The 26,064-nt window shown below is 33.7% G+C and overlaps 1 protein-coding gene across 1 annotated transcript in view; it reads right to left on the reverse strand.

Annotated features, from left to right (window-relative positions):
• LOC145267797 (death-associated protein kinase 1-like) overlaps nt 1-26,064 on the reverse strand; it is a 653,913-nt gene that overhangs the window by 418,338 nt on the left and 209,511 nt on the right. The window contains exon 2 of the mRNA XM_080123326.1: nt 7,263-7,481. Within this exon, the coding sequence (XP_079979452.1) occupies nt 7,263-7,481 (219 nt within the window). The remainder of the gene's footprint in view (nt 1-7,262; nt 7,482-26,064) is intronic.

Consider the following 26,064-nt stretch of genomic DNA (forward strand, 5'->3'; position numbering starts at 1 on the left):
GACAATTGAAAAATACAATCCCAAGATTCACCTGCACCGCAAATCTAGTAATCAATATACATTATAGAATTAAGCTTCAGTAATCTTGAAAGAATTTGAATTGAGATCAAACTATTGGTTAATGCTATCAAAAATATTGGAATTCTATTTCCTGACATAAGACCACCGTAGTCTCAGAGGTATTTATAGAAATGCTATACAAAGACTTTGTACAAGTGATTAAACAATCCATTCTGTGAGAGGAAAGAAAAAAAAATTATATCTCGACTATGAATTCAGTTCTGCAAAAAGAAATTTCCTAAAATAACTTCATTTTAAAAAATGAAAACTAGCAGTAATCTATTATATAAAAGTGAACGTGTGTGTGTGTGTGTGTGTCTGTGTACATTTTCCCATGCAATAACTGTCAATTTTTCAGTCTACAGATTCGAAATTTGATATACAGGGTACTGAGATTTGGGGAAATCTTTGGAATCCGTTTTCGGCCAGAAATTTGGCTGTTAAGGGGTCAAAGTTTAACGATTTAACCTTTGAGAACTCTACCAAACTCCTCCACCAATTTCGGGTCTAAACACTTGAAATTTTAGATATAAGTTCCTTGGACATGGATTTAACTTAATAACTTGATTTGAGCCCAAAAGTATTATGGGGTCATAATAGGGGTCAAAATTTTAAAAAATTGACCGCTTTTTTTGCTCAACAGACCTCCAAACATCCGGGCAACGCCAGGATGAAATGCCAGTAAGTTAATATTTCTGTTATTAAACATGTAAAAATTTCTCTCAAGCATATATGACTTTTAAGTTTAATATTTATAAGCAAGTTAATTCATATTATAACTAGATAGCTGCTCATACCCAACGTTGACCGGGATTCTTTTCTTTCAAGCAAGTTAAAGTGGACCTTGGGTTTATTTTCAGCAGTCTCGTAACTCTTGCTTCCAATATTTTGCCCCCTAATCCTTACATTTCATGAGTGATGTTTCCGACAAAGTGAAAAAATTTGTCGTTTTCTGAGTTCGAATCCATTCATATAACACTTATCCTCGGCTAGATTTTTGACTTCGAAGCAGTACTTTTTTTTTTTTTTTTTTTAGTTCGTTACGAGTGGCTTCGTGCCTTGTCTGGAATGATTTTCACAAAAGTTATATTATAACTAGCTAGCTCTATCTACACAGCATTGCAAGGCATTTTTTTTTGTAAATTATTTTTTATAAATGGTATTTTGAAAGTTAAATTTAATTATATCATTGAGTTATAATTTTAGAATTTGTTTTAATAATTTGATAACTAAGTTTCAGAATTCTTTTAGATGAGGATTGAAGATTGATCATTTTTATTAATCAGACTAATATACTGTCGTTGGATGCATTCTTCTATTGGGTTAACTTTAACGTTGCTTGCTGGCCCTCTGAAATTCTGTCTGTATTCCATGTTTTTTTTTTGTTTGTTTTTTACAAGAGGGGTTACCAGTTATCAAAGCCCAAAGGCCATTCAGAGATAAGGGTTAATGCATGTACATAGTCATCGTGACAGCAGTGTAGTAATCATTAGTTGTGGGAATTTGGTACAATTTGATTATTTAAGGAGACGGCTCAGCAAGAACTTGTTTACATTGGACTTGAAGATAATATTGTAGTCAACTAGAAAGCAGGCCAGTGGGTAGTTCCACAGGCGGGTAGTTCTAGGAAAGAAGCTTAGTTCATGGAATCCACATTTAGATTTAGGGACCAATAGAGAGTCGGGGAAAGTGTTGATAGTGGTTTTAGCTAGGGCCATGTAATTAACTTTATACTAGCAATGAGTGCCCGGCGTTTGGAGGTGTATGCTGAGCAAAAAAAAAAAAAACGGTAATTTTTTTTAACTTTGACCCTTATTATGACCACTTAATATTTATTGTTTTGGGCTCAAATCAAGTTATTAAGTTAGATCCATGTCCAAAGAACCAATATCTAAAATGTCAAGTGTTTAGACCCAACATTGTTGGAGGAGTTTGGTAGAGTTCTTAAAGGTCAAATCGTTAAACTTTGACCTTTGACTCCTTAACAGCGAAATTTCTGGCTGAAACCCGATCACATCAATTTTCCCAAATCTCAGTACCCTGTATATCAACTTTCGAGTCTGTAGACTAAAAATTGGCAAAGTTATTGCATAGGGAAATGTACACAGACACACAAACGTTCACTTTATATATATACACACACACACACACACACACACACACACACACACACACACACACACACGATGTGTCTTATCTAATGGCCCGTGACTAGTCTAGCATTTGTGGGTGTGTGGCCTTCTGTCTTTTGGCCGCTGCCTTGGGAATTTGCCAACACCTTAAAGCAGCTGGGTTCTGCTATAACAAGCACGCACGCAGGACAGCAAAACGATGTATGTCTTTATATATTGGTTTATTTCACTCCCAGGCATTTCGTCTTCCACAGCAAGGAGTGAACTCGGCCATCTCAGACTCGTTGCATTTCTTTTTGGAGACCGTCGCTCCCTTATGAGGAGATCTGTTTAACCCATCTTGCTTCCTTGGATTCTAGCACCCAACTCATCAACTTAAAAACAGAACCCTTGACACGTCAGATCTGGCTCCTGCTTGGCTTACTTCCAGTAACCCAGCCTGACTGACCAACTGCTAACCAAACCCCTTGGCTCTTGCACCTGTTGCTTTATCACGATTCAAATCATTGCTTAATTATCCCTAACCAAACAGATAGATAGACCAATAGACAATAAGTGTTTTCTACCCAGTATTTCCCGGCTATTACCTAACACTAGTTGAGTGTTTTTTGTGAAAGTTTGACAAGGAGATGGGGAACATATATTGAAGCTCAGACGAGCAGTTGCCATAAAAATAACAATAGAGCAGAGACAGGCTAGCAACATCTCTTCTATGGGAAAGAGGTTGCAGGGAAGAGAAAAGAGCATTACCCGCCAGGTTTTGAACTCTGTCAAGACAGGTTATGGAGGTCCGAGCAGTTCTGGTCCACATGTGGCAACTGTACTCCATTCTAGAACATACTTTAGTTAATTCTGAGGAATGAAATCAATATTACTTGTCACGAATTAGACTGTTAATCGGTTCAATAAAAGCAATTTTTTTTTTCACTCAACTTACTCATGGGACACAGGAGACTGAGGAGTGAACAGAGATGCAAAAAACTGATTAGCAGCAAACCAACAAATGTCTCCAACGACATAAGAACATCTATAAGCAATGACTAGATAACTTCGTAAAGATAGGAACAAATTCCAATAGCAGATTCTTAAGCACCAGGACTAGAATACTTTCAAATGGCATCAATTTTTCTTTTTTTTTTTTTTTTTTTTTAATAAGTTTGGCAATATCAGAAATAGATATATGTATATCACTGAAAGTATTTTTAATAATAAGAGGAAATTCCGGAAGTAAAAATTCTGGATCCCAAAAATGGAATTTGAGGCAAAATCGTTTAAAAAAAAGAGTTTGGCTTGGTTAAATGCTGAGGAAATCATGTCTGGTTCATTAATGATGGTTGTAATAAAAGACTTACATCTAGTCAGTACCCTGTTTGTTTTTCTCCAAAACTCTCTGGAACCAAGCAACTCTTAAACTAACAAATTTGACATAAGATTTTTTTTTTTCACAATTTCTATTACTAGATTTATATTAACACTGTTAAATCAGTCTATATTTTCATTTTCTGATTAATTAAACCAAAAACTAAATTTCACAAAAGTATAAAAGAAACTGATGATGTTTATTGCTAAGAAATAAATTGTATCATGATATAAAATTGGTACATATTTATTTATTTATTTTTTACTATACTTCATTAATAAAATGGAAAAAATGTAACATTATTAACGAAATATATAGATAAGAGAGAGAGAAGAAATTAAAATTAAAAAAAGAAATACGGTTATTTATATCAGTTTGATGAATTAAACACTGGTAAAATCTTTTGGCCTACGATTGTTTCAAGGGCAAAAAGGATTATTTTAATTTTGCTAATATAGCTCTTCATCAGTACCGATTCCATAACATCAACATTATTCATCCTTAATAAGTACAGTTCTTATGAAAAACAGATGTAAAATGATGATAATCTATATATCTATAAAAGTGAGAATGTGTGTGTGTGTGTATGGATACTTCTCAACTTATATACTAAACGAATTTTTTATCTACATACTTGAAATTTGGTATATAGAGTATTCAGATATGTGGAAAACTTAATCCATTTTCATCTGGAAAAAGGGCTGCTAAGGGAGTCAAAATTGAGAAATTGGTACATGAGAGGCCACCGGATTTTTATCAGTTTTCAACCGTTTCACAACTGTGCATGTGCAGTCATGAAATATGACAGTTTCCTTATGTTAAGTATAAATTTGTTTGAAAACGCTCTTTAAAAGAGTGTGTCAATCTGGTGTAATGGTTATCGTACTTGACTCACTGTCTTTAGATTTGGTTTCGATCTCAACTCGAGTATTCTCCCCCCCCCCACTCCCGACAGGAAGGAAACTGTTTAGAAAAGACATAAATAGTCGCATGCACGTGTCTCAGTTTCTTTACATTTTTTTTTTTTTTTTTTTAAAGGAATTTAAGGTTACACTTAACACCTACGGTATTGATGTTTAAAATCAATAAGGATTCTGCATTAATTAAAATATAATATTTATGTGTATTTTATGGCCGGGCAACGCTGGGCAGCCTGCTGGTAAACAATAAATAAAATATATCTTGTTTTTTTTTTTATTTTACTTTGGTTGAAGTTTTCTTTTCAGAAACTTCTTGGGGCTAATACTTGATCTTTATATGCGATACATAGTAAAGGTGAACTGTAATGGAATATTCTAATATCTAACTCGGTGTTTGAAAGGTAAAGAAATTTACAACATAATTTTCCTCTTCTCAATTGATCATCTATGTTATGTTATAATATACCTTCCTTGTGGTCTGTTGGTCTTACTGGATTCCAGGACAAGAATTCATCTATTCTGGTGGAGTATCCAGCTTCACCTAGTTACTTAAGGTAACATCACTTGGAGAAGGTGCACCATTTCTCATAAAAGCTAGTGTTAATTAGCCATACTGAGTAGATCTTATTTGGGTTGTAAATACTACACGATTTTGGATTTAGTCAGGGTTTACTTGAAGTGAAAAGTATCCAAGTTTTCCCAACAAACTCCTGTACAGATAAACCTTAGACACTCAAAGATAGTGCCTAGTAGGCATAGAGTTCTTTCAATAACAAAACCGACTAAAACCATTTTATGCATGATTACTTCATTTAATCACATAAAATAATATACGAAGATATAATTTTATGCATAAATTTTTAGTATTTGCTTTACTTCAACAGTGTGCAATACATAGGTACATATGGCAATTAAGCTACACAGAATATTTCACAAAAATGCGGAATATTCTGTGTAGCTTAACTGTCATATATATTTTTTCATAACTTACTATACATATAAGATAAAAACAGTGAAGCTGAAATTAGAGAGAGAAAAAAAATAATGAATATGATCATCCTTAATCATAATCTTTAAGGTTGATTATTACTAATAAGATTCCAATACAATTACCGATTCTGTTCTAAATTCTCAATTCTGATTATGATTCTGCACCAACTTAAAAAAAAGAAAAAAAAAATAGAATTTATTGCATCTTTTTGGGAGGGAGGGGTGTGATTTAACACAGAATACTCATCTATCTTTTAGATATAGATATACTTTTCTTTTTAATTTGACAAACTTCTTAACGTTCTCTCTTTACCTGTTGCATCCAAGATTTTGATTAATTCATCACGAGATTTTCATCTATATTTCGCACTCGTTATTTTTTCCTAGTTATGTATTCATGTTATTTTTCTATTCGCTGTTATGGTCTATGAATTTTAGTTTCACTGGTAGATCAATAAATATTTATTATTTATTATTGCCTTGATAGAGTTCAAAATAGACTTCGTAGCCTCGTAGGAGATGTCCTTTTCTCTTCCTTGCAACCTCTATCTCACAGAAGAGATGTTTTGAGTTTGTCTCTGATGTATCGTTATTTTCATGGAAAGTGTTCGACTGAGCTTCAATCTATGGTCCCCATCCCCCGCCAAACTTTCACAAGAAACACTCGTCTAGCTGTAAACACTATCAATAATTCCCCCCACTCTTTATCTGTGCCTAAACCTAAACGTAGATTCCATGAACAAAGCTTCTTTCTTAGAACTGCACGCCTGTGGAATTGTCTTCCGTTTTCCTGCTTTCCGGCTGACTACAATATGGTTGTGTTCAAGTCTAACGTAAATAAGTTCTTGATGAGCCGTTCCATATAAGTTATCAAATTTACCAAATTTTCATTACTAATGATTACCATATTGTCCAATTTCTACTGTACACTCTTTAACCCTTATCCTTGAGTGGCCTCTTGGCCTTGATAATGTGGTGATGCCTATGTAAAAAAAAAAAAATCACTTTATCATTAGTGTCAGCAATGGAAATTCAGTTTTAAATAAACAAAAAGACAATCTAAAGAATCGTTTTTGGTATCAGAAATTAGGCTCAATTGTTTCTGATTAATCATCGCAATACTAGTTTATCATTTTCAAATGTACAAAGTAATAAACATTTTAAACGAAAACTAAGAAAAACATTGCTGAGAATGACAGGATGGGTATACAGAGGGACAGTCAGTTTGACTATTTAGATTAAGACTAGCAGGGTTAAAAATGTGACATAACTTCTGTCTCCCTCTCTCACATGTTCCCCCTTCTCTTTTTGCCAAGTCCATTCCTCCTTAGATATGCACACACAATAGCAATTAGTGTAAGGAAAATAACTGAAAAAAAAGATAAATGAATAAAAAAAAAATAACTTAAATGATAACATTAAAAATATTGCTTACTTCTTGATAACATTAAATGATATGAATTGTCATTTGCACCCCCCCCCTAAAAAATAAAAAAAATAAAATAAATCTTTTCTAAATATATCTAGATATTATTTTCCAAGGTTACATAGATTATAAAAATATTATCAGAGTTTAGTCTTTTTCAAATTTCAGTAAGACATACAAACATACACACAAACTAACCTTCACATCATAGATAATTAAAAGTGAAAAACAATGGCATCATCACAAAGAGGAACAAAGGGTATTGCATATTTTCTTGTTCATAAATGGGTGCAGGTACGTTTAAAAATTGTTTTAACTCCATTAGAAATAATTCCCAATGCAAAACGGAATTGTAAATGTGATGCTGTACTTACAGTTCAAGTATGAGAATTACTTCTGTTTTTGCTTCAAAGCATTCGTAGAGTCGAACAATGTTTGGGTGGTCAAGTTCACAAAGAATTTCCACCTCCTTCTGAATATCTTCAATGGTGGCTCCTCTGCGGCCTCCAGCCCGGCGTTTTCGAATATATTTTGCCGCATATTCTTTGCCCGTTTCCTTGTGTTTGCACTTTTTCACAACTGCAAACTGGCCACTACAAATAGATAAAAGAAGAATATAAATTTATCAAGTTGTTTTTTTTTTATTTGGTTCTTTTTTTTTTTTTTTTTAAACTAATGAATCATGACTTATCAAAGCTAAAAGACAGGCTTGTCAGAAGTGGAAAAAGAAAAATGCTAAAATAAAGACCATTAAAATAAGTGTGAATCAATTGTTTCTTAATTGTGTGAATTTTTATTTTGAAATGGTCGTTTCTGCCCATAAATATACAAATTTATGATATACAAAATTTACCATTCACAAAAGGCTTTACCTGTGTATAACGGACTACAGCCCTGCTGAAAAAACAAGATGCATCCAATATTCAGTTAATAAATTTAATTTGATTTTACTTTTATTAATCCAATTGAAAGGCCAAGAACGAAATCATATTTCGTTCCAACTTTTTAAATGATATCTCTTGTCATTTTTTTCACAAACAATAAAATTATATGTCTGCTTTACAAAAACAATAAATTCATCACTTCAGCTAGGTTATAATGTTTAACAGATAATATCAGCATAATTATCTGGCCTTACTCAGTGTTTAGGGGGTTGCAATCTCCCCAACGGGGAGCGGTGTCGCTCCCTGAGGCAGTCACGGCACACCATGACATGAATAGCATAATTAGTACGGAATGGTATTGAATGCGATGGGGTTTGAAAGGTGAAGACTCATCAAACCCAACGACACAACTCTGACGTGTTGTGGATGCGTTGGCTTGCAGGTGCATCCGGTTGGAGATCACTCACACACACCCTCATCCGCAACTATATAAAATAGGGATGTACATGCGTTTTCTAGTCAGTTCGACATGAAATCACAGAGAGTTCTTGAGTAAAACTAAAATATTAGCTACTTGTATTTTCTCTACCGCTCTCCCTCAAACCAAGACTGTACCTTAATAAACAAAGTCTCAGACAGCATAGATATAGCTCTCTCCTTCGATACTAGCGCACAAATACATGTATTTGGTGACTTCAATGTCCACCACAGTAACTGGCTAGGGTTCTCAAATCACACAGACGTAGCTGGTAGCACAACACATAGCTTCTCTATATCTCATTCCCTATCTCAATTGGTTACATTTCCGACACATTTCCCAGACCAGCACGATCAACATGCCTCACTTCTAGATTTCTTTCTGACAACGGTTCCCAATGACTACAACAAATGCCCACAGTCCACTCGGGAATGCTGATCACGCTGTGATAATGGTAGAAATCAGCCTAAATTCTCGCTCTAAAACTGAAGACACACTACTCAAAACAACGAGGTATTACAAAAAGGCTGATTGGGAAGCAATCAGGGAGCTCATCAGAGATGCCCCATGGCAAAATATCTTTACTCTTCCAGCGGAACAGTGTGCAAATGAGACAACTGAATGGTTCAAAACTGCTATTGAAGCACATGTTCCCGCACAGAAATACTATAGCAAGCCCCACTCTCCCCAATGGTTTACTTCTGCTTGTGCAGCTGCCATTTGTCAAAGGCAGCGTGCGTTCCGCAGATTCAACCGACATAATGTGTTGGCTTGCAGGTGCATCCGGTTGGAGATCACTCACACACACCCTCATCCGCAACTATATAAAATAGGGATGTGCATGCGTTTTCTAGTCAGTTCGACATGAAATCGCAGAGAGTTTTTGAGTAAAACTAAAATATTAGCTACTTGTATTTTCTCTACCGCTCTCCCTCAAACCAAGACTGTACCCTAATAAACAAAGTCTCAGACAGCATAGATATAGCTCTCTCCTTCGATACTAGCGCACAAATACATGTATTTGGTGACTTCAATGTCCACCACAGTAACTGGCTAGGGTTCTCAAATCATGCGTTTTCTAGTCAGTTCGCAGAGAGTTTTTGAGTAAAACTAAAATCTTGATTAAAAATAAGAAAACGAAAAAGGAGAAAAGAGATCTGAATCAATTCATCGATGCGATGTGGCTCTGTCGACGAATGAATCCAAATAAAGACTTCTCCAAACAATAAAATCAAGTCGTGGTTTTGGGGAGCAGGTACGAATCCTCGCAAGGGGGGGCATCAACCAAGACCAAGAAAAGGGTACATGTCTTAAGATGTTCTTATGTGTGACACGCACACGCATGCACGCACACATATGCATGCACACACACACACACACACACACACCCACACGATGGTTGTCTTCAAGTCTAACGTAAATAAGTTCTTGATGAGCCGTTCCATATAAGTTATCAAATTTAACAAATTTTCATTACTAATGATTATTATATTGTCCAATTTCTACTGTACACTCTTTAACCCTTGTCCTTGAGTGGCCTCTTGGCCTTGATAATGAGTTGATACCTATGAAAAAAAAAAAAAAAAAAGAAAAAGTCCAATGTGAACAAGTTCTAATTGAATCGTCCCCCTAAGTAATCCAAGTTTCAAAATTCCCACTGTTTACTATGCTAAAATCACAATGACTAATGTATACCTATTAACCCTTATCCTCGAGTGGCCTCTGGGCCTTGATAAGTGGTGACACCCTTGTAAAAAAAAAAAAAAAAAAAAAAAACGTTTCTAAGACTTATTTTTTCGTTTTAATATTCATATTACAATATATCTTTTTTTTTTTTTTTTTTTTTACAAATCAAATATGAACATTTCAATGCAAAGAAAACAAATAAGATTAACATAATGTAATATGAACGCTAAAATGAAACATAACAAAATCATAAGAACGTTTCCCTTTAGATTGAATTGGTAAAGGGGAAAATAAAATTAAATTAACTGAATATTGGATGCATCTTTTTTTTTTCCAAGAACTGTGATTCTTATACAATGATAAAGCCTTCTGTGGATGGTAACTTTTGTATTCCATAAATGTTTGTATACTTATAAAATGGGCAGAAACGATCGTTGTTAAATATTTTTTTTTAATGAACTAAGATTGATATTATTTATATTATATATAAATTTTTTCCTTTAACATACAATTTAAAAAAACATTTAACAAGGCTCAAGATAAGTATTTTTCTGAAGTTTTTAGACAAAAAAGAGTTAAAATGCCAATATGTTTGCAATTTGATAGTAAGGTTGCTGCAATTTAAATTCGAATACCATTGACAATTTCTGTCTTATCAAAAATTCAATACTTTTTAGGTTTTTATGAAAAGAAGCTACACTTTTATCATAGCTAATCAATGTACTATGACCCAAACTAATTGATATTAAAATAAGTCAAAAGAATGCAATTCTTAATTCTAAAATGTAGTCATTAAAGCACCAAAATAATTTAAAAAAAAAAAAAAAAAAAAAAGCACCATAATAGGTTTAAAAAAAAAAAAAAAAAAAAAAAAAAAATTAACCCATCCACCTTTTACTAAAAACTATCACAAGTTATTCTATACGAGTAGACATAGGTGAGACATTGACAAATTCTCATATCCTGAAGTGGTATCTCCCTCTCACAGCAGGATGATGTGACACAAGGGTCAGAAAGTGAGATTTGAAAAGTCAGCGCCAGAGGTAGAGCACTTGGCCTACAAGAAAAATGCCTGAGCAATTACATCAGCATTCCCCGGTAAGGGGTGCCTTAAGCAATAAGTAATTTTTTTTTTTTCACAATCGCAAATTGACTAGTACAAGGAGATAGTAAAAATAAATAAATAAAAATAACTGATATATTTATATTCTAACGAGTCATGACTTATCAAGACTAAAAGACAGTAGAGGATCAGGGTTAATGAGAAGGATGGATTGTCAGAAGAAAAAAAAGGAAAAAAATGTTTAAATAAACTAACCTCATCCCAAAGGAAGGAGGCAAAACCTGGGAGGGTGAACCTATCAGAAGTGATGCTGCGATTTTGTAATGTTATTTTATTTTTCTAATGGCTTGATTGCCATATAAAGATCGGTACACCTGTATACAGCAGCTGGTATTCCCAAATGGTTACCCACCTAGTATTTACCAGGCTCAATATCACTTAACTTCAGTGACCTAACAAGAACCGGTACGTCAACATGATTAGGCTGTATATCCTGTAACTAATAGTTATTAAAAGTGCAAATCCTGACCAGAGCCTTTTCCTCTGAAATATCTAATAGACAGATCCACCCAATTGTACAGACAAAAATGATTAAGCGGAAATACAATTCCTATTATCACCGAAACTTTTCACGGCACGCGCTAACCTTTGTCGACCGAGTGATTGCTTCTCTAACAACGTTCATCAAATCAACAAATTAAGGTGTATGAAACACAAAGGAGTCAAATACCAGTTGTTTTTCCTCTGCAAATTATATGACAAGTGGGTAGTTAACAATGAAGAGAATGCTAGATGTCACCAATAGCGCTCATTCCAAAATTCATAGCTGCCAGTTTACTTGTAGCAGACGATAATGAATGTCGGCTGTTGAAAAATGAGAAGGGCCGAGATTTTGGCAAGGAAATAAACCACCAAAATAATACGAGAGCTATTTCTTTGCAACCTTACGCTGATGGAAAATTCAGCCGCAAACCTAAAATATACACAGACTAATGAACTGAAACCGAAAAAGACAGAACAAATTATACATATATAGACATTCACAGGCAGACTGTTTGCTGTATCACAGCTCTTCAGTGCGGTTAGACTAGCACCTATCCCAAGTTAGGAATCTAATCAACAACCATCTAGTTGATAGTTTGCGGAGCTCATCACTGAGATATGGGATAATATGGGATAATAGATATCTATAATAATTTTATATAAAAATTGACTGCCACTTTTTATAGTGCTACATATGTTTATTTACAAAGATTCACTCTATGCTAAGTAATGGATGAAATCATTTAACTACAGTGCTCTACCCAAGAAAGAGGAGCTTATATGGTATATAAAGAACAACATTATGAAATCAACAACATGGCAAATAAAAAAAAATAAAAAAATAGAAGGAAAGTCATACTGATGATGAAATATATCTTCGAAATATATTTATGAATTTCAATATAGATTTCAAACAAAATGTGTTTATTTTGTAATAATGCGTTGTTTTGGCTTCAAACGTATCCATTACGTATTTTATTTTATTCAAACTCAACCAGCGCCTCTAAAGGAACAAAAATCTTAACGAGATACCTGTTTTTTTTTGTTTTTTTTTTTAATTGGTTTGCTTTGAAACAGACAAAAGCGAAATTAAAAGAACAAATTTGAAGTTAACGTTTATTTTTGTTTTTTTTTCTGTTTAATTTGATGGGGAAATAAAACCCTCTTGAATTTATTATCAAGAAATAATTTGTATTTTAAAATGGACAGAAATAACTGTATGAATAAAGATTTTTTTTTTTTAAAGCAAATCTGGAACATTTATTAAATCATGTGTATGTATGTATGTGTGTGTGTATTTGTAGGTGCAAGGTTCATTTCACAACTAATTAACTAATCATTATGTATTTTGAAACACTGCTGCTAGACATAATGATAAGTCATCTGGGCTAAATGCAGTTAGATTGATTTATGCAAAGGGATAAATAAGGGTGTGAAACTTTTCATGGAAATTTAAACACCTCTCATTTTTGTGAAATCTTAACATCTACTCAAGCCGCATGCAGCAGCAAGTCCTGAGAGCATATACCAGAAGGAACAGTTGGAAAGAAGTCATGCACCATCCATTATGACTATGCGATTCCTACAGCTACATACTTTGGAAACGAAGCCATTAAACATGGGGCAAAAAGGAGAAAGCAAACTTAAAACTTAGCGTTCCCCAATAATGCTGGATTAAACAGAACCGAGAGGGAAAGGATAACAAAATATCAATGTCTTATGTATGACATGAAAAGAAACTGGAATCTTATAGTAATTATAGGAGCAACTAGGCCCATGAAAAAGAATTTCAAAAACTATTTTGCAAGTGAACCAAGTGCACGAGAGATTCAAACAATCGTACTTGAATGGACGGTCAGAATCTTAAAAAGCTCTCTCGGTTGGAATGTACGAGTTAGCATGTTAATGTTTGGCATCTGGTACGATGTCCCATCCCCAGCTTGAACAAACTGATAAGAAAATTAAAATTTTAAAAATAAAAAAATTAAAAATTTTAGGGCTTAAAATCAAGAAGTTGGCCTCTGCCATCACCAAACCTTTGCAGGCTTACATTAACAGATCTCCAGAGGAATTAGTTTAAAAGCTGCACTTTCGCCAACTTTCTTTTGGGGGGGGTGGGGGGGTGGGGGGGTTAGTAATATACATAAAGAGAAAAAAATTGGATGAGTCTAGAAATATGGATGGAGATATATCAAACAATGAAGAATAGAATCAACCAAAATGGAGCCAAAAAATAAATAAATAAATAAACTAATAAGTACACAAATAAAATAGAAGTCTTCAAATGAACCGTGGACCATTCTTATGAACGAATACCTGATACTCAATGCACCATGAAATCTTTTAAGCATTGGCGAAAAAAACAAAAAAAAACAAAAAAGAAAATGAATATGTTGTATATGAAGGTAGAGGAGATCATCGATACCAGAAACAAAAGAAAACAGGAAGAGATTCTGGCATCTCCATACGCCAAAGAAGAGAGTATTAATAATAAATTAAGAAAACTAATATAAAACCCGGAAGCTTGGTCTAAGTTTAGACTGGTATGGTCAGCTCATTTGAATGCCAGTTAGAGAAATAGATAAAAACATGCTAACAAATTAACAATGTAACATGTTACATTGCTGGAAAGTTATAAACAAAATGAAATAATAAAACAAAGATGAATCTTATACTAATGCAGATTGTGTGTCTACTCAGAAGAAATATTGAGGTTTTTTTTTTTTTTAGCTGAATTTATTATGAATGTTCTTATCTTATTATTATTTCACAAGTTTTAGTGCCCATCTAGATTATTCATATATTAATATCGTAGTAACTTTAACGTATGTTTATCACAGTTTCTAGATTACGAATTATTCCATCAGGAGATCTTATTAAAAAGGAGGATAGGTGACAACATACTACAAACATTAAATTATTACTATATAGATATGCTAATTTAATGTTCATAGTACGTTATCATCTACCCCCCCCTTTTAAATAAATAGGATCTCCCAATCACCGAAGACCCAATTTAAAAGAAAATTTTAAATAAGAAAAAAATAAATAAATAAAAAATGATGTCGCTTTTGGCCCATATGTGAAACTAAAATATACCTTCTTGGTCTTCTGGCTAGGATCTAAGGGTAGTATCTGTTCTGTCCAAAGATGGTATGATATTGTGGGGTTTCCGTTCGCACCGGGCGTCCATACAATGGAATTATGTCACAGAATCCTATAAGGATATTGGAGATAAACCGTAATAACCAGATATATTCTGACACTACATTAACCAGATTACTTAGATAAACACTTTTACACTTTTAATATAAGGGCTACAATAATATCGCAGAGTCTCCATTCATGCTGAACGTCTACAGAATACCCAGCAGTAATATATTACATATGAAAGATGCGGCTGTGGAATTTCCACAGGCCCCACTAGTATGTATAAACATACAATGCTTATTATAAACAGGGAGGAATGGGATGTGTAGCAGATATGTTTTGAAGCACTATTTTTTTTTTATGTAAACAGACAAGCAAGCACTGAGTAATGTGCCCATCGATCAATAGAATGGTTTGGTGTATGAGTAGCTTTTGAAAGCACATCTAAGCAATATTTTCCCTACTACACAACCAGTTCGATTTTGAATCCAACTCACCTGCTTACAAGGAAATTGCTATGAAATGTGTCTCCTAAAGTTTTGTAAAGTTTACTATTGTCCGTCTTTCGTCTCTTTCCGGTTCATCCGAAATAAAAGTTATGTAATTAAAAATACTATTATTGTCTAGTCTTATACACCAAAAGGACACTCATTTAACAGTTTCGAACATGGCGGCAACAGAATCCTTTTTATGGTAGTCTTAGATATCAAGTTAATAAACTTGAAAGGAAATTGTTTACCCAACACAAATTGTTATTTTTACTTCTAACTTGAGAGTTTATAGTTTTTATCCCTTAATGGTATAAAAATTTAAGTAGATGTGCTGTATGCCATGGGATTTGAACTCGGCTTACTTAGCTGATTCCACAGGATGTTTAAAAAAAAAATAAAATAAAAAAAAAAAAAAAAAAAAGAGCGGTATTTACTTTTCGATTTTCTCATTTTGTTTTAGTAAGGTATGGGGCATCCTACCAGACGCCAGGTATTCACCCACTATTTTAGACATTCAAACCGAGAGATATTTTTAAGATTCTGGCCGTCCCTTTAAGTGCAATTGTTTGTATCCTTCTTGTACTTGATTCATCGTGTATATTTGCCAGATGGTTTTTGAAATTACTTTTCAAGAGTCTGGTTGTTCCTATAATTACTGGAACGACAGAAATCTTCCTAAGATTCTAATTTCTTTTCATGTTGTAAATAAAACCTTTGTATTTTATTAGCTTTTCCTTCTCAGCTATGTTTAACCTAGCATTATTGGGGACATTAACTTCTAAGCTTGTCCCATATCAATAGCATTGTTTTCTAGGTGTATAGCTGTAGGAATTGCGTAAGACATAGTGGATGGTGTATAACTTATTACCAACTGTTCTTTCTGGTATATTTCCCCAGAACTTTCTAAATTCGATATTCAACTTTTTTTTTTTTTTTTTTTTTTTTTTTTAGATAGGCCGTGGAAATATTTACATGCTTCATTATGTCGCATGATAGTAGCCGTCACCTCGTACTGATACATTTTGTTTTTTAGTTTTTTAGTCTTTATATACATACAATCCTAAAACTGTGTTGCACCATATGTTCACCTCACTCCGCTCTCATATCAAGAGTCGATCTAAATGCACGTTTCGTTACTCATTTATTTATAGGCTTATTTCGCACGAGTATTGACATTCTAAACTTGGAGGTAAATTCCCACCGGCAGAAGGTAAAAAGATGCAATGAAGGAGGAGGAGGAGGAGGAGGAGGAGGCAAAGTGTTTGATGAAGAAATAGAACAGATCAAAGGTTTGGCATCACGGCAATTCTGTATACCACAACAGCAGTAGAAAGAATGCAGTTATGTGCAGCAGAAAGAATGCCGCTGTAAACGTGCAACAATAAAATCAAAAGGTTAACCAAATAAAATGAAAGTAGAAATAGCCAATGAAAAGAAAAACGTAACGTCTTGTAGATGCTCGTTTTTTTTTGTTTTTTTTTTAAATTATATTTTCACCCCAAACAAGGCACATTACCACTTTGATGTAGGGGGCTACTATTAGGGACACAGGCTACAGGGGTACTAAGTGGGGAATTGGGCAGCAAGATGTCGGTTCATGTTACACTTGAACTTCTGCATGTCAGTACAGTTGGAGAAGCAGGAACCCGGCAGGGAGTTCCAAAGTCTTGCGGTTCTGGGGAAGAAACTACTGGAGTAAAAGGCTCTCTTACATCTAGGGATCTCTACTGTAAAGGGGTGGGATTGTACTGCTTGTCAGGTTTGTCGGGGGTATTTACATAAAAGAGGTACGAGTACTTGCAGCTCGTCTGAACATACACCGTTAAAGTACTTGTAGAACAGGCAGAGGGATGCTACATTGTGTCGATGGGACAGAGGCTGAAGCTTGGATGATAATTCAGGACCTATTAGGTTAGCTACTCTCTTTTGAACCTTATCTAGGAATGAGAGACTAGTAGCAGATGCACCGGCCCAAATATGACAACAATACTCCATACATGGGCGAATGGTGGCCTTATAGAGGTACAGGATACTTTCAGGGGTCAGCAGCTTTCTAGCACGGTAGAGAGAACCTACCTTTTTTTGCAGCGGTCCTGGCAATGCTCTCAATGTAATTGTTTCAACTCATATTTCCTGTGAACATTAGGCCAAGGAGTTTAAAATATATACTTTCAGATAAAGAGTTTTTGGCCATTGCTATTAGTGGTAGAGAAGGTTTCTTGTAGTTATTGAAGGAAACAAGTTTAGACTTGGCAACATTGAATGTGACCATCCATTTTTGTCCCCATTCCACTACAGATTGAAGGTCATTCTCTAGTGTTTCTGTCATTTCTTTAGATATGTGTTCATTTGTTTTCCTGTCATGTCTCTTAAAGAGCGTGGTATCATCAGCATATATACCCATCTCACAGACAATTTTGTCAGGGAGGTCATTTCTGAATATTAGGAATAATAGAGGTTCAAGGACAAATCCCAGAGGCACTCCGCATTTATATCATATTGTATGGTTTGGTTTAATTTGGTTTGGTTTGGTAGTTTTGCTTTACGGCATATCAACTATTTTCAGGTTATTGATGCTGAATCAAGTCATTTTGATGAAAGTTTTATGCATAAAGTTTATATTTCAAAATATTTATTCATGGTTTTTGGTTGGCTTTGTGGTGGAACATCGTTTTGGGTTTATAGAACGATTGAATTTTGCAAAGGAAAGGGGGAAAAAAATAACATCAATGTTTGGTGCATTTCAGGTTAAGAAACCTGATGTTTTTAGACAACCTAATATGGTAGCATCAGTGTAAATGCTCGGAGATTGGTCATCAGTGATGCATATGGTTTTATTGTAGGTTTCAATTAAAATAAAAATTTATCAGATATCTGTATAACTATAAAAGTGGACCGTCCGGGCTTGCTTGAATCTTGTCTTTGACGATTCCATATTTAAAAAAAAAAAAAAAAAAAAAAAAAAAATGGATGACAGGTAACTTCTATGTGTGTGTGTAGGGGGCGTGGCTCAGAGGCTAAAGAATGAAGGTGGAGAGTTATGTTTTGGTTTCGATTATAGCTGATGGCACCCAAGTCATATATACTTTTGTTTTAGTTTTGATCTACTATATATTAGGTTCAATATAATAATTGATAGAAAATTGTCTATAATAATAAATACATAATCTGCATGAATTAAAATATCATATGTAAACATATCTTATGACCGAGCAATGCCAGGCAGCCTGCCCTGCTAGTATATATTTAAAAAATGTTAGTTCAAGTCAGATCTTGTTCTAACAGAGAAATGGGTAGCTAATTAGATATAGATAGATACAGGATTGCACTTAGTCGAGAGGGCAATTAATATTTTCCTCCACTCTGCAGTACAGTTAAGAAAAAAAGTAATGAATAAAAAAAAAACAATAGACAAATAACTTTACCAAACGCAAGAAAATTACTTTACTTACCTGTATAATTTACACGTGTTTACTAATTGGAAGATAATCATTTGTTATTGCTGCTTTTACTTCGCCGAGTATGCGTGCTTTCCAACATTGCCATAAATTTTAGTGGGTCACGAATTTCAGGCTTAAAAGATCAGAGTTTATCCTAATATGGTTGAAAACCATTCTCGGACTTGGGTTTCCGGTCTAAACCCCCCTCCCCATTTTTTTAATACTATTTCTTAAGCCTGAAATTCGCAACTAAGCCCCATCAAAATTTACGCCAGTGTTCGAAATGTTAGCTTGGCTTAAAAGTGACAATAACAAATTTTCAAATCAGAAAATATGAAAATTATACAGATAATTAGAAAAATACATTTTCTTGCGTTTGTAACAGTTATTTGTTTATGTATTTGATTTTACAATTTTTTTTCCTGTTACCTATACTGCACAATCGACATATTTTCATATGTATGTAGTAATAACAATACGGATAATAGCATTCTATATCTTTTGATGCTTATGCAATGTTACCGTACTATATTTTTTAAATAGTATTTTCAAGTTAATTGAAGTTTTACGATATTTTTTTTATTATTAAATTGTTAGGTGAAAATACAGAATAGTTACAAAACATCTCCCCACTCTCTCCATGTTACGAATGGCTTTCTAAATAACGCTATAATTTCAGCACAGTAACATAAGTGCATAAGTACCTATCTTTCTTAGTGGTTTGATGAACCGGTTGTGGTACGCGGTACATACTTTCGTGACCCCCAAATGTAGCCGGAAATGTTAAAGCAGTCAACAATGTTGTCAATGACCAAAATGGAGAGAACAGAGACACCGACAAAAGAAAGAACAAAAATATGATACTGTTTAAGAATCATATTCCGGTCACACCTGAAATATGAAGAAGGGAACATGAGAGGAGACACACCCAAAAGGTGCAAAGAACCTCGGTTAAGTTATTAATGTATTTTAAAGTCATTTTTTTTTCTGCCCGCAACAATAGAACAGATATTGTAGAACTGAAACGCTTAGATAAAATTCCGTTTAGTTTGAAGAATATCAGTTCAAGAAACAAGAAATCCAGAATACAAAAAAAATAAAATAAATAAAAATAAACCGTTTAATTATTTATGTACAAATTAAATCACGACAGATTCTGCTGCGTTTTTTTTTTTTAAGTGTAAAAAAAAAAGAGTTCTTTTTTTCAAACTTGGGGGAATATCAAAAAAAAATAAAATAAAATAAAAATAGGAGTCGAACATAAAACCCACTTAAGTCAAACCGTTTTTGCTTAGTTGTTTTCGTTTTTTTTTTTTTTTTTTTTTTTTTATCGTAAATGTTTTTATAGTAAGTATTCATTTCGGTAAACATTTACTGTTAAAAAAAAAATAAATAAATAAAAATTAATATATAAATAAGTTAATTCCCTAAATCTCGACCCGTCAGCCCAAAAAAGAAAACAGAAAAAATTACAAAAGTTTTTAAGCGAAAAAGGGCAGCATACCATTCCGTAAAAATTAAAATCAGTTACTTGTAATTCTTGACCTCAGGTTGTTCGAATGATATGCATGAATATAACAAATAGAGAATCAGCAGAGACATTTCCGTGCCTTAATTTGTTCTACATAAAACGCATTAATAAAAGTTTAAGCACAAAATGTGATAATCCATAATTATATTCGATTTAACATCAGCTTTACACGCTGCCATATTAACAGTGTTTAGAAATTTACTTCCTAACTGATTTGTCTTTGGCCAAGTCTTCAAAAAAAGTCACATTTTCCAACATTAAACTGCATAGCCTAATAGGCCAATTTTCTTTCGAAATCATTTCCTAAATTGGGCTAAGATTTTTATAGACAAGATACTCTTCCTGAACACGGCTTCTTTCCTAGAACTGCTCGTCTACAAAACACTGTTCCGCTGGTCTGCTTCCTGGTTGAATACAACATGGTAGCCTTCAAATTCAATGTAAACAAGTTCTTGTTAAGCCGTTCCCATAAATCAAAGCCTACCCAATTTTTACCATTCAGTAACCCTTATCCTCGAGTGGCCTTCGGGCCTTGATAAGTGGTGACTCCTAAGTAACAAAAACACTGTAATGATGGGAACCAATGCTTTTATCAAAACATATCCAGGTGATGGATTTAAACTAAAGAGTGTTTCATCTGTCTTGAAAGTGTTCAATTAATGGTTTAACATTAATACTGCATTTTGGCCTAAAATAATTAAAAAGGTCCGATATGCCGTAAAGCTGGCACTACCAAACTAAGTTAGATCTACATAGTGAAAGAATATGAAGAGATATGTAAATAAGATACTCGCATGATATGCAGACTTACATCTCAAATATCTTTGCAAAATGTGAATATCAAATCTGATATTCCCAACTCAATATTAGCTGTGGCAATGTTCTAAACAGCCATTCCCTAATGTCTGGCACAAGACAGTGTCTCTTACCACGGACTCTTCAATATCTCTGTTGCAAGATGATAGTTAAGAAATTGTAAAATCCCAGGTGGTTTCACAAAAAAAGGGGGGTAGCAGAGAAAGAAAGTAGTGGAGGTAGATCCAGATGCCAAGTGAAAGATTCAACTACGCGTGTCCAATATCTTTTGTTGCTTATATAGAAGAGGTTTCCTCCGTAGCAGTCATCTATATCTATACTTCTATGTGTGTATATATAACGCATATTTGCTCTACAACAGTATTGAGCGCTTTCTTCAGTTTTTATTAATTACCATTTCTACTAATATATATATATATATATACGAGCAAGCAGTTAATAAAACATGTTAAAAAACACTTTGAAATGAGTTAAAAACATTTAATCTGAAAAGGAAACAATAGATAAGTGGATAGTCCTTAATCCGCGGAGTTTCGAAGAAATACTTTCCTTCTCATCAGAGGATAGGAATTAGCAAAATCCGGGATCGGATTTTGCAGGCAAAAGTATTTGATGAAACAACAAGTAAGTCAAAGATCTTACTTGAAAACAAAAAAAGTGAAGCAGAGGGAATATGGTGAAAAAAAAAAAAAAAAGGTGATTACACATGAATGGATAGTCTGGTGGAAGATAAATAATCCAGTGACGGTAAAATCCAAATGTAAAACTTCAAGAAAGTTGAAAGAATTTCCATTTGCACAAGTAAAATCCAAGGAAATCCCGTAATTGGAAGAAGATGATCCATAATAATCCAAAGGCAGAAATCCATGGAATAATTCACAAAAATGTGTACAAGGAAAAGATTCCAATAATATTAATAAAAAGAAAAATAAGATATGCTTTTCACTCTACTTCCGAGACATAAATATAAATAAGAAAGATCAGGGAAGAAAAACAGGAGAGAGAAGAAAAAAAAATGATATATATATATTTGCGTGTATTGATATTCATATTAAAAACCTCTTTTCTATTTACTGGTATCTACGTGCTTCTTCCCCACGAAAGGAAAATGTGGCACAAGGTCGTTTTTAATGTAGTGGGATCACCAGCTCCCCAAAAGGAGAGCAAAAGGGGCACTCTGGTTGGGACCAACAATAATAATTGTCTTGGTATAGAGAGTTTCCCCTCGATTGACCGAGACAAATTATCTTAAGAGCAGCATCGGAACAGATACTACACTTTGAGATATTAAATTTTTTTTATTCACTCGAAAAAAAAAAGGAATACAAACAGGGAAAATGAACAAAAAATTTAGGCACAAGGCTAACTCAAAAAGAAGGATGGGAGTGAGGTTGGTTGGTCCACCTCGTCTGTTTGAAAGTGAAAAGGATTTCTCTCTCAGCATCTTTTATCCTAATTACCCTTTTTTAATTATGCATTTGTGTCGGTGGGGAGGGGGTCCTACTTAAACCCTATTTTAAAACATTTTTTTTTTTATTTATACCAAAAAATACAAAAAAAATATATTAATGAAAAATTACATTTATGTCGAGGGTGACTGACGTGGGGGGGGGGGATAAAAATGTAGTTAGTAAGACCCTCCCAACCTCGTCTGAAATGCTAGACCGCCCATTTCACTTTGGTTTGTAATGAGAACTTAGCTCAGAGGGTAGCGAATCACGCTGGAAAGCTAAATGTTTTGATTTCAATTCTAGATGGCATCCAAGTCATTCTTTGTTGTTTTGTTTTTAACATTTGAAATTACTACTATATATTGAGTACACTATAATCGAGAGAATTGATTCTATACTATAATAAATAGAAAATCTGCATAAATTAAAATATGTGTGTGCGAATTTTACAATGCATGGTAAACTGTTAGTTACAATCTATTTTTATGTTCTCACTCAGAGTGATTGTCCGGCAAGAACACACTGTGTATGAGGAAACTTATTCTAATAGAATAGAGTGAGGTTAAATTTCTAGTTGATAAGATGTTATATCAACTCTCTCATCCAGCCATGATTAAAGATCCGAACTCAAAGAGAGAAGCAAGGATTGAGAGGGTGAACCTCCTAGAACTACACAGCTAACTATAAAATCAACAGAAACCGGATCATTACAATAGTGGTCTAATGTTTTTTTTTGGGGGGGGGCAAGGATAAAAATTCCTAGCTGGATGAAACTGTATGAATAAAATCAGCTTGAATTGTAGAAGAATTTTTATTTAAAAATTCACAAATACCATTTTGTGGAGAGGGGGAAGTAACTCTGTAAAAGATAATAGTATTGTGGTCCCATAAGAAAGACAACTCTATTTTAGTGAAAACAAAATATATTGAACAAAAAAGTAAACAAATAAAAAGGGTGTTTACACGTCAGTATTTCTACAAAAGTATTTATTTTTAAATATAATTTTGGGGAATGGGTTATGTTTTTGCACACACTGTTGGTCAATTAATATGTAGAGGATTTGGATATGTGTTAATTTTAATAGATAAGCTTAATAGTATATAATAAAATTATAAATTTAAAAAAAAAAAAAAAAATGACCGTTTTAGGTATTTGGTGTAAAACTTCTCAAATGCACTTGTGATGTTAGGCTATATAAGGTGTTAACTTCAGTCAAAAATCACCCGTTCTTTCAGTTTTTTTTTTTAATTATCGATACTTATAAAAGACATTCCGATACAAAACCTATTTAAGAACACTGCCAGGCACATAATGTACATTTGCGCGAAATTTCAAAAATCAGCTCAGCCGTTTCGGAGTGCATACACACACACAGAGTTCCTTTTATATAATCATCATCCTCCTCCTGCAGCCGAGGTAGAACTCACTACACCCTTCCAGTATTCCCTTTCTGTCATAGCACCCAAAAGATCTTCCTTGGAGATGAATGTATCTCGTATTCTATCTGGAAAAGTTAACTTGCATGATCGATTGCAAGATGATGGATGTCTCGACAGTACAAATAAGGGTGACATATGCACAATTCCCAGCAAACAGGGGGCATTTTTATATAATAGAGATATCCTAGATATAAGCATAGGTAGAACCCCCCCCCCCTCCGTCCAAGTGTAAAAATGTGCCTTCTAACTGGATATGCAAACTACGCAGCATTTTCAGAAGGAATCTAGCAGAGTAGAAACATTCGCAGTAAGAACCCAACCGTTACGACTAACCTGTTTTATAGAAACTAGCTAGTCAGAGCTAAGCTTTTGCTCTTAGAGAATGCATACAGTGTTAAGATTAATTCTTTGAATATTAGTTGATATAGAAAAGCTGAAAGATACAAAGCTGTGATTTGTCAAACATTGTGGAGGGAGGGAAGAGTGAGAAAGCGAATTAAGGTAGTCAGTCAACCAGGAACATGAAAATATATAGCTGCTACAATAGGAGGCACTTCTTTATGGACACCCAGAAAAAGAACTGGGCATTGTAAATTCCTGGAAACATAGTACATGGGGTTAATAAATTAGATGTTGTATCATTCAGAGTATATCTATCTTGAATGAAGATTTCTACTAATTAAAAACCAGATTCAGAGATGTGAGTGGTCGATGGCAAAAGAATCTTAAATGAATGATCACTTTAAGGGCTGAGAGTGTTCACTTATAATCGCCTTAAGAATTAGAATCTCAGTGTGCGTGTGTGTGTGTGTAGGCAGGTGATTTAACGAAGGGTCTTAAACTACAATACCTATTTTCATACTGAAAATATCGCCGGATATGTTTTAAAAGACAGAAACACACTTATCGAGGAAACAAAAGTCTTCTACGTTCAATACCAATAAAGCGTTTAAAATATGGCATTTTCAAGAGATTGGGGGGGGGGCAGTGGGGTAAGGCAAGGTAGGACAAAAGATGCTATGAAAAGAGAAAGATAAAATAAAATTGATCCAAATGGAGAGAGTTCCAGTGAATCTAGCATTCTCCGACAAAAAAAAAAAAAAAGAAAAATTTCTCATTTTTCTAATTCAAAAAGGGTGGAATTTTGCTAAAAAGTGGAAAACTCACATCCTTGAAGATGACAGGCAAGATAAAATGCACACACGTGGAGTGTATATAAAACTGTAGCAAAATAGAGACATCATCAGTTCTAATCTAAGAACTAGAAATGTTGGAATCAAAAGATAATTTGTTTAGGAACTTTTGCTAAAATAAGTTTTTTATTATTTTGTGTTTTTTTTTTTGTAAATAAAATGTAACTACAAAAAAATAAACATAATCAAATTTTGTTTTGTACATTCCTTTGATTTCCTCTTGTAGAATGGTTTAAAAATTCTGAATAAAATTACATGATATCTAATATTGAATGGACAAACAATGGGACAATTGAAACTTAAGGAAAAGTGAGGGAAAAAAATAATCCGTTAGAAAATTGGCAAACAAATTCAAGGTCAAAAAGAAGAATTTAAATAAAATATTGTTAAATTTGTTAAAATCAGATGACATGCTCCATCTGACTCCATCAATGGACTGTGAGGGCATTGGATCTGTAAAACGATAGGTATGACACTAATAAAGGTGGAATTTTTGACCCGCCATAACAGTAAAAAACTTGTAAAATAAAATTGATCCATTGTAGTTTTTACAGTATTCTCAAGAAGATTCTAAAATAAAATTTAATAAAAAAAAAGGAAATCTTTCTTTTTCATTTTTTTACCTCTCCTTAACACCAGTGCATTTTCAAAACAATCCCTAAAAAGTTAACGGGGGGGGGGGGGGAATAGAACCGCAGGTTATATTTTACATATTTTGACGTATCCAATGAAAACTACACTTAAAAAGAAAATTTTTTTTAAATCAAATAATCGATCTATTTCGTTATTTTTTTATTTATTTATTTTTTTTTGGAAACAGGATTATTTAAAAGCCCGCTGAACTATATATGAACTGAAATAAAATATACAAAAATTCTCATATTTCCTCGTAGGAACATGATTTTGGGACAACTTACAAAACTTTTGTTCGTATTTATTTATTTTGTAACCCGAAATCAGACAACAGCAAGAGAAACTATCAGAAGGAAATCACTTCAAATACTAAGAAC

This window comes from Euprymna scolopes, chromosome 4, assembly GCF_053919585.1.
Source record: "Euprymna scolopes isolate OS-2025 chromosome 4, ASM5391958v1, whole genome shotgun sequence".
In the NCBI taxonomy this organism is placed as follows: Eukaryota; Metazoa; Mollusca; class Cephalopoda; order Sepiida; family Sepiolidae; genus Euprymna; species Euprymna scolopes.